We start from the raw sequence: 18108 nt of genomic DNA, 5'->3' as shown, positions 1-18108 counted from the left end.
AACGGAATAACCACAGAATTAGAGAAATAGTCTACTATTGTATCATTACTATAGGAATAAGTTGATATCTACTTCATCCTCCATTCTTTAATTATCTCAAGGACATCTGACTACCGCTACATTATGCACCTTCCTGCATCTAAATAATCAAGACCTTTTCCTGAATCCTTACAATTCTCCTCTTAGAATCCATCGCAGACCATCCGATCTTCTCGAATAATGACCAGAATCGGAAGAACAAGAGGATAATCTGCGGGACATCTAAAAATAGAAGCGGAGGTAAATTGGAGTTCGATCAGAGAGGCCCGAGTCCTCGTTACCAAAAGGACACAATGCCGAACGCTGCTGCTCGAGTCTACGAGCGGTTGATTATTGATCTTAAATGAATATTTCGTGTAAACACCGAGACCGGTCATGAAATATTCAGCAGGGCTGGCGGCCCCCGTCTGTGTTCTTTCTCCCTGATTAAAAGGAGCTCCGGAGCCGTCACACCAGCGGTCCCACGGTCGCAAAAGCCCGAAATTACCGGAGCCAAGGAAGGAGGCATTAATCTGCCGACCGAGTCCTAATATTCAGGATTTCATTCTGAAGGGAAGCTAGCTTAGTCAGAGTAACGAATAAAAGGTGGAACATCAGGTGAAAAACTGACTAGTTTCCAACTTTAAATACTGCTGGATGCTGAATTCAATTATATCCTCGTTTCATATAAAATCATATTATTGTAGAGTAGAACTCTTCAATTATTTATGTGTAGACTGCATGTTTGATAGTTTCATTAATACAATATGCTATTTTTGCCGCCACAAGTGGTATTGAATCGATAAAATTAACACAACATTTTCAAGAAAGATTGCAACAGAGATGATATTTCAAGGAAAATGAAGACTTGAATTTCTGTGGTCTTAAGTTTTGTGGCTGTCAAGGCAAACAAAATTTTTGGCCCATGCAACAGTAAAATAATTGTCAGAACTCAAATGTCTAAAATTACTAGTGTATTCTTTCACTACTGAGAAAGTTTGAAAACTTTTGGTAGTGACTAACCTTCCTGGATTCAGGCTTACCTCACACTGGCAACTTTTTACATAGGTGTACAACTTTGCTTTCACCGTTTTTTTTTTCGAAATTCGAGGCTTTATTGTAAAAAATTGGTTGTGTATTTATGACTCAAAGTAGTGTTCATCGCTAGCTACATTCTATCATCTCTCGAGCAGCTTACGAATCCCGCGTTGAAAAAACTGGTCATCTTTTGAAGCGATCCACGAATCGATCCAATTTTGTACTTTTTCATGATACTGGAAGTGCTGGTCAGCTTGGCAACATGGGGTCGAGCATTGTCATGCTGTAAAATCACTCTCTCGTTGTATTGCGGCCGTTTGTCTTTCAATGCTCGGCTCAAACACATTAACTGAATTCGATGCGCTTGAGATTATCGTAATGAAACTTTTTTTCCTCCAATCACAACGCGATTCATAAATCCCTTCCGTCTTTACCTTGCAAGCAGCTGTTCACAAGCAAACAAACGCCGTTCAACATCTCTCGTCTTCATATCGTACGACACCCAATTTCCTTGTTTCCGAATAATTCCCATGACTTTCAGGCGTTTTGAAATGGCTTGTTGCATCACTACCAATTATCCAGCCAATTCTTGTTGCGTTTGACACGAATCTTGATTAAGTAATACCTCCAATTCTGCATCTTCGAAAACCTTCTCTCTTTCATCGTCATGATGGTCTTCAACGTCAATATCACCGTTCTTGGAGCGTTGAAGCCACTCTCGGCACGTTCTTTCACTAATTGCGGCCTCACATTAGGTATTTAAGGGGATTCGATGAGCCTCAGCGCAAATTTTTCCATATTAAAGCAGAAAATCAAAACCTCCCGCAAATGACGAGAATTTTTTTCGTAAGCTGACATGTTTAATCGAGAATAACTTTATGATGTCGACACAAATCAACTAATATTTCGATGGCGTTATGTTTACAAATACCTAAGATTATTGTATGACCACTTACCGCTACAGCCAACTATTGCAAAACGACGGAAGCAAAGGTGTACACCTAATATTATAATCATCATTGATAAATAGTAAACATCGGACTGGCAGTGATCTAATTTAACAGTCGCCATCGCTACTCACCCCTCATTACAAAATTCTCCTTGAGGTTAAATATATCCCAATTTTTTTCTTATTCATCTACGGTTTGATTTCGATTCCGTCAATTTCTAAATCAGGACGAAAAAGTGATGTCTAAGAAATTATTTTTATATATTATTATTTAAATCATCTAACATGAACGTTATGAGTTGTCGGTAAGAAAATAGACATTTTTGACGTTTGAGAAAAATACTGCTTCCTCTCCGGATTTGAACCTTCAACCTCTAAGCCAACCGGACCAAGTCAATCAGCTACCCCACTCGTCTGAGCCAACGAAAATCCGTCGGCCTATTACCGAGAGGGGTGGGGGTGCCAGAGAGTTCTTGACTGGATTACTTTCGCCCCGAACCGATCCAATTAATATGCGCCAGGCGTTTTTCCCTTTCGCGCGCCCGCCAGAAAAATTCAGAATATGAACTTTAATTGAATGTGTCACGAGCCGGAATGCCGCCCGGGGTCGGCGAAAACTCCCCGAGAGGAGTTGATTAAGCCCCGTTCCCCCTTCAGCCCCCCTCCGCGATATTATTCGGCGGGGCTTAACCTGACGGAAGAATTGAAACGAACTCTCAGGATTCGTCGGTTATTCAAAATTCCGAACGGTTGTACCGTCTGGCCGAGATACGTAATTAGATTATTTTTATTCAAATCTGTTCTCTGTCAGCCCGCGGGAATCATTACCGAGGATGGGATTGGACGTTTGGGAGCGAAACGCCGAGAGAGAGAAAAGGAATATTCAATTTGGAGGAACGTGACGCCGCTGTTCGCTACTGGTTTACTGGGCTCGGGGAAGATATAGACGGTATGTGTGCCTGATTGCGTATGGCGGAAAGTGGAATTGTCGGATAGGTCGTAGGAATTCATTGAGTGTGTGGCGATTCTTTGCAAGGCCGAAAGGTGGCGCCGTGAGCTGCGCGATACTCGGCAGAATAGCACCGCTTAAGATATAAGTCTCTGGCAAAGTCAACTGAAGATGTGTCAACATGTATAAGCCAGGAATCACAAAATTAACTTAAAATTCCTTTAGTTATCCTGGATTAAAACTTAATATCCTGAATTAGGACGTGCCATTGAACTCAGCTGAGAATACTTTGTCAATACTGAATTGATGAAAAACGTTCGATTATCAGATAACTAGAGTAGTTAATGAAGTTTATCATTGGTAGCGCTTCGCTTGACGTTTGATAGATTGATATATTAGGTGGATAGATTTTGTATTGGTCTTTCGCATAGTACAATATTCAAACAAGTCTATTCCAATAGCAAATAAATATTTAAACATGCCAACATTAAATATCGTATGGCTCCTAATCTATCAAACACTCTCTTATTTCAGACTTGAAATATTTGGAAACCAAAGATCGCATTTTTCGGTTAGCATTTATATTTCAAAAATTCAAACAGAAATGATAGATGGTATAATTCATAAATATCTCTTAGCAGGACAACATCAAAAAAGTTCGTATTATGTTTTTTTAGCTTCAAGAACACACAATCCTCGTGTTAAGTTGTGAATGATTCTGAAAGTATTTTACAAAACTAGTAACCACATGAAAGAATTAGTGTTTTTCATATTTTTTGCATCTATATTCTGTGTATCCTACCTTTTGAATGCAAATTACGCAAAAATAAGGAACTTTTGTTACTATACTGAAAATATCAAGCAATCAATCTCACTTCAAACAGTCACACTTCTGGATGCAAATCATTATACAATATGCCGTCAGAGTAATAAATATAGGTAGAAAATGGTATGTTTTTTTCAGTGAGCAAATTTTGTCCCCAACATGAACTATCAAATTTGACATGAAGCGCGTGGAAATGAGAACATATTGGTGATACGATATTTCACTCAATTCGCGAGTTTCCCCAAAAAGAACGCACTTCTTATGTCCCAGAGTGAATCAACGTTTCACATCAACTCAAAATATATTGAGATGACCTAAATATATCAGAAATTCAGAAATTTAACTTCAAGCGCGTCAAACGACGTGAAACAATCGATTACACTAGGAGAGCAAACCTTGGATTTGAGCAGGTATATACAAAAAATAATAAATATTCTGCTCATTATAAATTCGACAATTAGGAAAAATATCAGATTCTAAATATTCAAATTTGCATATTTAATCGCGAATCGCTCAAATAAATAGATTTCATTCAATATAATATACATTCATAACGATATAGTAAAATATTGTGTATTTGAATAGTATATAACATTACTAGCAAGGTAAGAGGGTTTTTACTGGCGAATGGAGGATATAATTGACGAGCCGCAGGCGAGTCAGTTACCTCCTTGAGCCAGTTAAACCCGTTACCTTGCGTGTATTGTTTTATATTTTATTTGTTTCTCATTTGTAAAAAGGTTAGATAAATTCCAAAAAAATCTCAATAATTTGTTTCAAATGTCGTAAGCTATCATAGACATATATATAAGTCTATGTAAGCTATGGAAGCGTTGCCATGAACATGTCTGTTTATTTTTCTTTACATTTGTTTTGGCGAAAGCGAGAATGAATGTACCAAAAGAAATTATTGAGGCAGCCAGTAGTGTAGCTTCAAGTTTATTACCTGCAAAATCAGCTTCAAGGTACGAGCGAGAATACGACGACTTCAAAAAGTGGCAAAACAAAAATAGTGTGATTGGGGTAACTAAAGATGTTTTGTTGGTCTACTTGAATCAACTATCAGCTAGATTCAGCCCTAATACTTTATGGCCAAAATTGTCTATGCTGAAAAGCTGCTTGGAAATGAAAGAAAATGCCCCTGTTCGCAGGTTTGTTTTCCTTAAAAAATTTATTGAAAAATATGACGTTTAGTTGTCATTTGCAGATTTCAAAAGGTAATAGCGTTTCTGAAACGAAAAAATGAGCGTTATACGCCAAAAAAGACCAAGGTATTAAGTAAAGAAGAGGCTGAACAATATATTTTACATGCTTCTGATGACCAGTGGTTGCTGGCGAAAATTGTAACAATATTTGGGATTTTTGGATGTTGTCGATGTGACGAAATTCTCTCCTTAAACATGAATGATGTAGAAGATATGGGAAAATACGTTATTGTGGCATTGCGGCAAACAAAAAATTTAACAACAGATGGTTCATCATCTCAGTATCAACTCTTTCATCATCAAAATCTGTGTTACTGGAAATAACAATTGTACCATGATTTTCAACATATATGACGATAAAACAAAATTTTCTAATGTAAATAATACTACTAACTTGTAAAAATTTTGCAAGTTAACTGTCAGTTTTACAAGTTAGTGACTTGATAAAATAAACTTTCTTGATTAATATTGTGTTTTTGGAAACTGACGTTTACAAATGAGAAACAGATAAAATATATGACAATCCAACAACGTACTCTAATCATGTTGGGGATATGCAAAAATTGCCTATACTCCCTCTATCTACGTTTATTACTCTATTAATATGCCAAAATGTAAATAATCCAAAAAAATATATAACATTTTTTAGGCGAATATTTGGAACAGCACCAGTGTAAGCATCAGTTTGAACTAAATAGAAGAATGATTCAGCGTTTCGAACGTAAAACAGAGCAATTTTTTTTAATAGTGAAATATTTCGTTGGCGCCTCGAATTTCCAGTTAGTATAAATCATCACGAGCTATTCCAGGTTCGATTCGACAACGTCTATTCCATCAAGCAGTGTACTGTTTTCTAATATAAAGTGGACCGTAACCGTTTTGTTTATGACTTAAAACCACATGGTACATCGGTGTGTGGAATATCTTATATCAATAAACACGCGGACTATTTTAAGACCTGACTTTGGGATATTTCTACGAAGTACATTATGTTCCACTCTTGCACATACGAATTGGTGCAACAAAACCTACCGGAACCAGCTTTAATCCATATGATAAAAAGTCATTCATTCCGAAAATATGTTTCGGTAGATCTTCTTTCCGGGAAGGTTCATTCGTCCCGTTAGATAAAATCAACATTGGGGTTATGTTTTATCGGCGACCAGCACAGTTTGGATCGGAAGAAATGTCTTCAGTGGCGAATTGCAGGTTGGAAATGAACCAAAAAATAGCCATAAATAACTGGTTCATCCGAACCATTGAATTCATTTGTGGCATTCTCCACTACATTTATCTCTATAAATGTTGCAGAATTTATCGCAGTATGTGGAAAATGCGACTAGTTCCATACATTGGAAAATCACTTCGCAATCTTCATTGGAACGTTTCGTTATTTTTACGGAGCATATGTGATAAGAACTGGAGAAGCGTTATTCGGAAAAGAGTTCAATTCTTATCCAACCTCTGTTTGTTCCTGGAATGAACTTTCAGCGAAATAATCTCTTTTGCTTTAAAATCCTTGTAGATGTAGATAAAATCATTCAGTCGCAATGTATCTAATGAATTAATTTTCAGCAGGATCGAGAGATTTGTATGGCCTATCTTTCTCACTTATCAAAAACAAAAAAAAAGTAAATACTAATGTTTTCCCAATTACTCGATTAATGAATAGATGCCTGCGTGAAGAAATATTCCCTGACTGCCTGAAGATTTCAAAGACTGTTCAAGAAGGGCGATTTTCAATGTTTTCTCAAAAATTATCGATAATATTGTTTGCAATCAAATTGTGCAGTACTTTGAAATCAATAAGATGTTTTCAGAATCTTAATAAATACGGTTTCTGTAAAAAAAGAAGTAGGTACCATTGATGTCATTCCCCATTTTACTGATCATACATTTGAATGTTTCGAACTAGGTCTTTACTTCTTCACTTTGTTTCTTGATTTGACATAGGCTTTTGACTGCGTGCTTCATTCTGCTCTTTCTTGAGCAATAGGCTTCAGGCTGTGTGTTAATGGTCAGTGGTTTTGAAAAAAAAATATATTACCATTGGGGTGCCTAAGGGCTCAATCATGGGCCCAATTATTTTCTGATTTTCCGGATATTCTTGATCACTGCTTTATATGACTTTTTTTTAAAAATTTTGATTAATTGCTTTGAAGGCTCACGTGAATTTTGTGTAATTCATAAATTTATTTTAGATGTTTTTTTTTTTTATACAATTAATAATAAACGCTGATGCGTTTGACGTGTGTTAATACTATTGTATACTAACACCAATAAAGATGATGATGACTGATTTCCTCATTTTTCTCAAATGGATGTGAAAAACATCATATAATGTTATAAGAACCAGTTGACAAAATAAAACCTAGAAGGTGAATCCAAGAGTTCATTGTATAAAATTGGGTAATTTTTTTTTAGAATCAGAAATGTTAAGATATGAACCTTCATTTTTATGTTTTTCTTGACACCAGCCTAAACCAAACCTTTCTATTTTTCTCATAACCCATGATGACTTCCTGAAGTGTCCCTCTATACATCCAACGCGTACCCAACCCTTCGGGGGAATAAAAAACGAAGTCACCCCCCAAAAATAATCTCCCGAAAATCCTTCTTTCAACCCAAATCCCCTGCGAGATCCGCGATGGCAGAAATCAACTTTTCCTTTCACGGCAAAGAGGAAGGGTGCAAAATCTGTAAACATCGGCATCTTCACGATCTGACGAATAACGCAATAACGTCGAGTGCCCCTCTCTCTACTAGCACCGTTCAAAGAAAACGTTACGAAAGATTTGTGTAAACGAGGCCATGCCTCATCTGAGCAACGCGAAAGAGGCCATCTGCTCTTTTTCACGATACAAGGGCGATTTTATCCTCTCTATCGTTGGAGACTCAACTCTCGTTATTTAGAAGAAGGTTCAGGATTTACTGCTCAAAGAATATTATTAACATTGGCGAAAAATGAATCAAGCAGTTTTATTTCATCTCCGATTAAATCAATTTTTGGTGTATTTGATTTCCAATTTTGGTTTCTTGTCTGTACGTTGGCTGTGTATTTTACAATTTTGGATTGATTCGATCTTCACTTGATGGAAATTCATTGTAATAGACATCAAATGACCATTGTTTACCTACAAAGGAGCTTCATCAGATATTTAACATTTTTGATTAATGTTATTCAAAATATTTAAGGGTTCCATAATTTTATATCTTTTGAATATACGTCGTGCGTTGCGCATGTGTGAATTAGAACTTCTCGAAAGACGATCAGACCAATGATGCCATAGATCAAATGAACTCTAGTTCATTCAAATAGAAGATAGAGCAATATAAACCGACTAAATCGAATGGTTTGCGCATAGGATGACTGTTATTGATCAAACGTCCCTCCTTCGTCCGTTACAGACTCCCAAGAACGTACTCGCAAAGGATTGTGAATATCAATTGTAAATTGATGATTTGTGTATCTATTTCACAGAAGAGTAAGAAAGGAAATATAATATGGCTTCACATGTACAGATTGAAATGTAAAATTTAGAAATTCTTCAATTTGAGAATGTGGTTGTGAATCTTGGTGAAACTGACGCTCAAGACGAGAGCGAATCAAATTCGAAATGGTAATTTTCTGCATATCATGTTAGATCCCACATTTTTTCTGTGGATACAGATTTCAATTCTGTTGATGTTTTGGATTTTGTGATATTTTTCAAATTTTGAAGGCAAATTTTCAATTGCCTTCGTCGTGTTGGAGTTTTGACATTACATAGGTACATATTTTATTATGTTGATTGTCCGTTAACTCATTGACTCTTTATGTGTGAAAATATATTTCATTTGTGAGATGTTTCTTATATTTTATTTGTGAATTGATATGGAGCACAAATTGTACATTTTTTCTGTGGATACAGATTTCATTTCTGATGATGTTTTGGATTTTGTGAAATTTTTCGAATTTTGAAGGCAAATTTTCAATTGCCTTCGTCGTGTTGGAGTTTTGACATTACATAGGTACATATTTTATTATGTTGATTGTCCGTTAACTCATTGACTCGTTATGTGTGAAAATATATTTCATTTCTGAGATGTTTCTTATATTTTATTTGTGAATTGATATGGAGTACAAATTGTACGATTATGCGAATTATCCTTAAATCGACTCTAAACAGATATTATCACTTCCTATTCAGAGAACTTTCATCGGCCCGGAACCTTTCTGTGGTGTAGACAAATGTACCTACAAGAAAGAGTTTCAGGAAAAGGAGGTAACCGAAAGAGAAAAACGGCGGAATCTTCCTGGTTTGGATCACTCCAAAATATTTTTTCGAAACTTTGACTCCTCAAGATCCAAGAAGTATCTGGATCTCAATAATAATATGCAACACCTCCTCACTGGATTCCTCACAAGGCATTGTCGCCTCAAGAAACACCTCATGAGAATGGGTCTAACAGAAAATAACAAGTGCAGATTCTGTGGGAAGGAGGAAGAAACTCCGGATCACCTGGTGACGGAATGCCTCGCCATCGCTAGCCAACGCAATATCTGCTTTGGGCACGAAACTTGTAGAAGTGAGGAATTGAAAGCCATCCCAGTTCATCATAACTCTGGAACTGGAAGGCAAGCTGTAGATGACGTTATGGAGAGAATAGCTCTGATGGGGGGCACAATAGACCATTAGGTCGCAGTGAAACGAAACCTCCTCAATTTAATCTAATCTAATCTAATTCAGAGACCTTCCTATTTATTACGTTTATATTGCTCTGTCTTATATTTGAACAGACTATATTAACACAGTGGCAACAACGAACGTTGTTGGAGCATGTATCTTTCAATAAATGAATGACTTCACCTACTTAACACAAATGACATAAAAAATATCAAAAAATATAAACACTGTTGTCATTATTCATTCAAGAGATCTAATGAGTTATAATTAAACAAGAACTTAATATATGTTCGCATTACACCAAAATTCATATAATCCTCCTTGAAAAATCAAACTACCCACATCCAACAGAACAAGGCGCCATCTCCCGACAAAATGCACTAAAAGTTCACACTCCCCGACATAAAACTATTAATACGGGAAATTGGTTCTATTTTTCCACCTCCCACTCCGCCAACAATCCAGTCGTCGTGGTTTATTCTCCGGGTTGTTTTCACGAACGTACAATCCTCTGAATAGACAAGCCCAACCCTCGGTTCTCAAAGCCAAAAGGGAGCCTTCAAGGAAATTACCTTTTTTCACGGCCGGGTTCGAATCTGTTCCAACTCGGCAAAAACGCGGCGGGATTTTCGCCTCGCGGAATGCATGAAAACTACATCTCACCGGCTTATAACTCTTATTTATTGCCGAAGAAGAATTACGGTCGGTCGGAAGTAGCTTCCGAGGGACCCCGGCCTCGCGGGGTGGTTAAGATCGCACTTGTGTAGTGATGAAGGGGCAGATGGGTCTTGTTGCGTTGCTCAGATGAGGCACGACCGCGTTTACACAAGTGTCAATTTTTTTTATTTTTTAGGTGGCCAAGGGAGAGAAAGTAGATTCAATGCTTCCGAATTGGTTAGAGTCATGAATGGAGTACATTACCTTTTTGTGAGAAACAGAATCTTATTGAACTATATATGATTGAAAAGTAATTGATAAATATGAACTGAAATAAATTGTTTTACTTTTTGATCATATAAAGATGAATTGCGACCGAAACAATCAAGAATTATAGAAATATATTAATTACAAAAATTGTTCTTAACTCACACCTGCAGTATAATTATGGATTCACGGCTTGACTCGATATTAAAGCTACTTGACTTAAGCTCAAGCACAAATAGCTTGAGCTTGACCTGAAATCAACTTAAGTTCAAGTCAAGTATTAGTTTTTCAATGTCAGGTCAAGTACTCAATAAATAAATACTTGACTTGATATTGAAAAACAACTACTTGATCTTGAGTTGATTTCAAGTCAAGAACAAGCTACTTGAGCTTGAGCTGTCTTATTTTGTTTAAATTTTCTTCTATTTTTTTTAACTATAACGAGTTGATTTTGGCCCAGTTATTAACTTGATGTGTTTCAAAGATTTCATTAACATCAGAGCATCATTGTATCTTGATATACAGGGTGTTTTCGAATTAGACGTCAACCTTGGATTACCAAAAATTAACAGTTCACGAGGTATTTAAGTTCTTGGGATTTTTAAAAGATTTCTCAGCTAAATTCATTTTTGGTCAATTTTTTCAACATTGTTTTCGTGGCCAGCGAGAAGTCCGGATCTAACACCGTTAGAATAGACGAAGATTGAGAGTAAATTTCAGGCGAATAGTAATAACTGAAGAAAAAAGGAAGAGGGCGCGTGCTTGTATAAGGAATGGTGGAGGTCATTTCAAACATAATTTATGGATACATTTTTTACTGAAATTTAAGGTTCAATGGCAATAAAAAAATTTTCAATTCGTTACTTCCCTTTCTTTGTTTCTTTCCCTTTTCGAATCAAAATCTGCTTAAACAAAAGTAGTGCCTGCATTCTAACGAAAATTTTTTTAAAGAAATAAAGAAAGTTGCAGACAAATTTATATTGGAAATTTACTATTCTCTCTTTCATAATCCACTTTCAAATCATATCAATTCTTATTCAACATCTAATACAGCACATTTTTGCTTTCTTCATACATACTTCATACGTACTTCATACATACTTTCTTCATCATTTTCTGAAGGAAATAATCCAAAATTCAAATAAAACTTGGTCAACGTAAAAAAAAATTAACGAAAAATGAAGTAAGGTGACTGTTTTTCAAAAAACGCAAGAACTTAAATGTCTCGGAGGCTGTTGATTTTTGGTTATCAATAAATATGACTCAGTCGAAAGCGAATTAGCGATACTAACACCTTCTTCAAGATTCACGTCTAACTTGGAAATATCCTGTATACTGACTTGTCCTATACCTTGTACAGTCTGAAAGGATCAATAAACTTTATTATATCTAATATATGAATCAATACGCGACTTTATCCAACATTCCAAACATACAACCCTTTCATATCACACTCATACACTAAACCCGTTAAAACACGACCACCACAAAAAAACATGGCGCCGCCAAAGAAATTTTCAGTCCTACCTACAACAATCCAGTCGTTAATACCCACCAAACTGCCGTCGTAATATCCCAAAAGCTCGGGATAAATCAGCATCTCGCAATAATCCATGATAATAGCTGGTCAGACAGAGAGTGAGAGTGAGAGATCTACTAGCCGCCAGTAGGCAAAACACAACGTAGTAGTCCTATACGCAAAAAAACGTCCGTTTTCAGAGCGGCGGTTATATCGCGCGCCGACCGACGGTAACGCGAGTTCTCGGCTCAGAGCACGCAACAGGAACTATCCGACTCTCGGTCCCGTCCTCCTAGGGCGGACATGTTTGTTTATATTATCGCATCTGAAGGCAAGCCACCGCACTCCGCCGCAATGTTTTCCTGCGCGCACACAATGCGAGGGATATTCACGCTGAAGGATCGGCCAGCGTCTGGCCTGGAGCGGGCCAATTACATTTCAATATTTCAGGATTTCGGACGAGCGATCGCGGAACGTACAAACGCATCGCTGTCGATATTATCGCGTCTATTTTTAGAACGCGCGCGTTCGATGGATTCTGTTCCCGATGCCTCTACGATGCGAAGTTCATGATCGATTATGGCTTGAGTTTGATGGCTGGCACAGCGGGAAGTGTTTGTGTAATCGCTATAAGAGAATTTCGAGGGAGGCACAAGACGTTTACGGCTTCCGGTTCTTTCCGGGAATAGTTTCGACGCGTGGAATATGTGCTAGTTGGTATTTTTAATGGGTGACGTTCCTCATATTATGTATTGAGAATCTCAACTTGCCAAATGAAACTAGTACTCCAAGCTGTAATAAACCATTGACTCGCACAGATAGAAAATTATACCTCGTACTGATGCAGATGAGCACAAAACCCAGGAACGATAAATCATATTAGATGTAGGGGTTTGATTGAATAGAAGCCAGGCTTTCATAAGAGCAACCAGCCAAACCTTTCATTCTGTGGCCTGCTTAAAAATTACAAAAGAGGTTGTCTTCCTTATCAGCAAATCTGACCATGTTCATAAGGGTCTTTGATATCACTGCAAGAAGGTTTAGAACTGACTAGCTGACAAATTGGCCTTTAAGACAGACTACTCCTGGATATTTTCAATGTATGATATAAGCTAGCTGTTTCCATGATTTGCATTCTACAAATTTCATCTATGAATGGGTCTCTACAATACAGAAGGTACTGACATTGACCAATCAGCAGACACTTCAGAAATCGAAGCTTAGCTTGTGGCATCTTATTGAGGTCTTTTGTGTATGTGTTCACTCGTGCAGGTTAGGTTGTATTTCGCTACAGGGATCTCTCAATACTGAGATCCCATTGATTTCAAAGATAAGCCAATAACAGCAGAAGATGAAGATAACGAGTGATCGAAAAAAGACTCTATCAAGCTTTCAAAATTCATGAAGTAGGTATGCCAAGTAATACTAGTGAAATACCACAGATCACAAACTAAATGCTAATAGGGAAATTTCAAGGTATAATGAAGCCCCTCAAGAACTGTAAGATAAAGTACTCATCCTACTGTTACTTGTATGGGATGATTGTTAGACAGCGTACCAACCTCACTTACGCTCCTTTCGTGTATATATTGAAGGGCTAAACATTGATAAGAAAGAAACACCTAACCTATTCTTCTATTGTTACAATATTTTATTTTATCATTAAGAATCTTATTTTCTAAATCAATTGAGTGCAAAAATTCACTCAACAAGAACTGTTCAAGCTCCTGAAGATCTGCCATGAATATGAAAAACTGAAACATTCTTGTGGTTGGAAATTATAAACATTACCAGCAGATCCAACATCAGGCTTTGCCCGTCAGAAATAGTAATGACGTTTCTTTGTCGAATTCAGAGTCACCTATATGGTTCAAATGTTCATCCTACCCTGCTGCATGAAAAACAATATCACCATGTTGGTGATGAGATAGAAGGAATTGGTCAAAATCCTTATTTTTCATTCATCATCTGTTGAAGTGTGAATTTAATGAAGCCACAATAAGGCGAAATATTTGTTGTTTATGTGAAGAACTGTGAAACTTGAAATTCATATGTTTATTCAGTTTGAAACCTTCAGAATGATAAATTATAATAAATTGTGAAACAAAATGCCAATCAAGGAATTAAAGTCGGAAGCCACATGAAGTAAATCAAAAAAATGTCACGAAATATTTTGTTTTCAATAATTTTCCAGAAAACGAGAAGCTGTTGATGCAATCTGTGCTCCAATGATATGTTCCTGTCAAATCATAAACGAAATCAACACACCTAGTGATGCAACTGGTATTCCCTTTGAATATTTTCATCTCCATTCAGAGATCCCAAAATTAATCAATCGACGCGACACCAAGAATCCGTTTGTAAAATTACAATGAAAGATTTTTATTGGCTTGCCGACTATCAATGCGATGCTTCCGCAACCTTCTATGAATAATCGGTTTATAAATACTGAAAAATGTGCCACTGCCAGCTGAGCTGTCCGTGAGAGTTTCCAATGTCGATTCAGGAGTAACGATCCGAGACAAAATTAATTTTCCGAATACTCTAATGCTCTCTAAATAATTACTGACGAGCTCCGTTCATTCAAGAATGGATAAAAAGACTGACTTCATGAATAATTTTCATTAAGGGTCTTGAATTGTTATTGCTATCATGTCAAACAAAGCGATGAAGAAGATATATTGCCATATTCCAATCATTTGACATTTCTCAACGTGATCAATGTAAATCATATCCTCCTGAACTTACTAGAAAAAATATTCAGGAAAACTATTGATCCTACGATTCCCTATAAGTAGCCAGATACTTTATATCTCCACAAAGATTCATTTTATGGCAAAAACGAAAAAAAAACAAAATGTTCCCAGTTTGTTACGAAAAAAGAAATTCAGGCACTTCCCAAGGAGTTATTTCAGTGGATATTTCAAGATGGCATAAATAATAATTGATGTAGCTATTAGAGGTAAACGGAGTGGCTAGAGAGATCATATAGACAGGATGGCTGAAGATCGGATAGCCAAAATTATCGAGGAATATTTACCGAGCAAGAGAAGACCTCCAGACAGACTACGGAAGAGATGGTACGAAAGATGGAACTCAGCCTCCGCAGAATGAGGCCAAGGCGTTGCTACAAAACAGGACCATGTCCTAAAAAACGGGGAAAAAGAAGGAGCCACTTCATTCAGAACTGGTTACGGCATTGCGAAAGATTTGCTAATTGAGAGTTTCTCAAATGGTTATGCAATAGATAGTTATAGTAGGTATTGTAAAGATGAATGAACTAAACTATCTAGTTTGATATTCCAAGAAGAATTTTCAGGATAACAGTCATATTTTCAATAAACTGAAAAAGAGTAGAGTGAAAAAGCTGGAGAATTTACCGATGCTTTTTGTCGAATTGTTTGGTCCATTTAAACTTGGAATTTCTCATCGTATCGACGGTGATGCTCTCAAACTTCGTTAATGACTCTGATCTCCATCGAGTTCGAACATGCATGCTTCTAATTCAACCCCTGAATGACCTCGACAAATAGACGAAATTCTGAATCCTCCAGATTGGTAGTCAACTGTCGCCAACAACCAGCCTCAAGTTGTGCTAACATGTTCGCTTATAGGAAGACCAGTGCTCCAGATTTTCGTGAATGAAGTCTGACTGCTTTGAGTCGACTAAATATGTTTCTGCCTTCAAATAGAACTGAAAAACGATTTGAATTTGCCTCTATGAATGTCTTAATTTGACGTGTCGTCATTTATTGAAGAGGGCAAAAGAGCTTCAATACTTGGGCAGAAAACTTGAACGATCGTCTTTCTAATACAGAAATTGTGAAGTAGACTTCTTATATGCCCCATTTTTGCATGCCTTATTTGTAGACATGAAATTTTAGTAGAAGGTGGCTGAAAATGTCTGAGACATCGAGGCTTCTAAAAGTATACTTCCTTCTAGTAGATCGATCCTTTTAAAAATTATGTGTAGACCTATGCGCAACTACAAATGGACAAAGCGCAAGATAGAGACACCATAAAAATTCAAGGTTTTCAACTGATATGAGCACTGACACATGCATGTAGGCTTGGTTAAACGATCGTCTAGAGGTATGATTCGATTACCTGGCCTTTCGTCTTTTTCTCCGTGACTTTGTTGGATTTGTAATAATTAAAGTCTTTTCAATTATTTACATCTATTTACAAAGCCACACTTATACAGTACAAACTCAGTATTGAGAAGATCCTAATTACGTCTTAATTACAAGTTTCTCACTACGGTACTGAATTTCGTCTTTAACTCGTTTGTTGATTACTCGAAACGTCTTCGTTTATCACGTCTTCATCGTACTTCAAGTTTTCGGTCGTCTCGTCTCTAACTCGTCTTAATTTAGTCCGCGAACCGTCTTTTCGTCTTACGTCTTAAGTTGACCGACCGAACTTGACTCGTCGTCGGCTTAAGTTGAACTGTACCCGTCTTCGGCTTAATTTTAACTCCCTGTTTGGAACTTACCCTGTCTCGAATATCGACCTCCCTTCTCTCGGCTTGACCACACCCTTAGGGAAAGTACCATCCCCTAGTCCAATAAGAGCTTTGCCGTACCGCCCACAAAGATCTTCGCGGATTCCTGGAAATCGGATATTCTCGAAGGACTAAGACCTGATACACAGATGTGACACATCTGGTACGACCGTATTGTCTTCGAACTTTCACAACCCTCCCAGTAAATCTCTTCAAGATTTACAACTCCATGACATATCTTCGACACCTCGAAAAATAACACATCCTTTTTACATTATATGTACAATAACAATTCGTTCCCTGTAAATTCATTGAAACTGTCATGCCCTCGACACTAGAAGAAACTAATAGGTCTCCAAGCATCCGGTTGACCATCGCAATTATTTACAGGGAACAATAACTGGATCCTACATGTATTCCTAGTGGGACTGAGAAATTAAACAATCATTTCTCTCAAGTTGACTAAACAAAGATTCACCTTGCCACACCTAACTCGAAATTGACTTTTCGACTCACCACAACACGGGTATTCCCCGATGTATCTCCAATACTTGCTGAAAACTTGAAATTCATTCCGTGCGACAGTTCATGTGTTATAAAGCGATTGGTTCTCGTCCTCGATTTTTCCGACCGAAAGCGAAATAAGCCATAAAAATAGTAAAAGGGCAGGAGATCGATCGACATAGAGGATTCTATTTATTTTGACACGATTCTCCGTGATATCTTTTATAGAGTGTAGTCTATTGTTGATGGAACATTCGCGAGGATATTCGAATTCACTGGACCAGTCCAGATATTTCCTGTCTCGTCGTTCGCATAGATATGAAAAGATCTTTGTGGAATTTAAACTCGACGAATTGATTGTTGCTTTGATCGTTGAGGTTAGGATGAATGGTTTGAATGTTGGATCGGAGAAAATTTCATTTCATTCGATGAAATTTCATTCGCAGGATTGTGTCGACTGAAAATATAAGATTTGTAGTTTCCCAGTAGACACTTTTAAGATCTTGATTCTCCTGATTGTATTGAATTTTTGTACCGGGTTTTTCACCATAATTTGACCCCCCCCTTTAACTTTGTTACTAGAAGAGGCACAAAAAAATGTTTTCTACAAAAGTTTCACGAAATCGACTAATGTTTTTCAAAATGATTTCACAAAACGAAATATATACAGAGTGGGCAAAATATTGATAGCAACTTCCTTTTTTCAAATGGAACACGCTGTATATATTTCCATATTTAACTAGCTCTTTTTCCCCTGATTTCGAATATATAACATATGTTTGGCCTATCTCTCTTATTCTGAGTACCACAGAGTTTCAAATTGTAAGAACCACCTGGAAAAAGTAATCAATTTTCAAGTGGAAGGCTAACTCAAAATACCCTTTTTTGAGTTATCTCGTTGGCAACGATATGACATATGTTTTTCACTACTGGAGTTGGATCATTTGGATGCAACTCCATAATATTCTCTCCTTGTAGCTTCCTTATTTTTATTGTTCTCCACAT

At 37.0% G+C, this 18108-nt stretch overlaps 1 protein-coding gene across 18 annotated transcripts in view; it reads right to left on the bottom strand.

Moving 5' to 3' along the window:
* LOC123674454 (CUGBP Elav-like family member 4) overlaps positions 1-18108 on the bottom strand; it is a 645081-nt gene that overhangs the window by 548805 nt on the left and 78168 nt on the right. Inside the window, exon 1 of one of the 18 annotated variants that reach the window (XM_045609310.1) lies at positions 12132-12545. The exons of 15 other annotated variants lie outside the window; for them this stretch is intronic. In XM_045609310.1, the coding sequence (XP_045465266.1) occupies positions 12132-12191 (60 nt within the window). In that variant the 5' untranslated portion in view covers positions 12192-12545. Of the gene's footprint in view, positions 1-12131; positions 12546-18108 lie in introns of those variants that run through there. 2 more of the 18 variants (XM_045609314.1, XM_045609322.1) reach the window with 2 other exon arrangements.

The sequence above is a fragment of the Harmonia axyridis genome, chromosome 3 (assembly GCF_914767665.1).
Source record: "Harmonia axyridis chromosome 3, icHarAxyr1.1, whole genome shotgun sequence".
Classification (NCBI taxonomy): domain Eukaryota; kingdom Metazoa; phylum Arthropoda; class Insecta; order Coleoptera; family Coccinellidae; genus Harmonia; species Harmonia axyridis.
The sequence above is the reverse complement of the archived record's forward strand: the minus strand, read 5'-3'. Positions and strand labels throughout refer to the sequence as shown.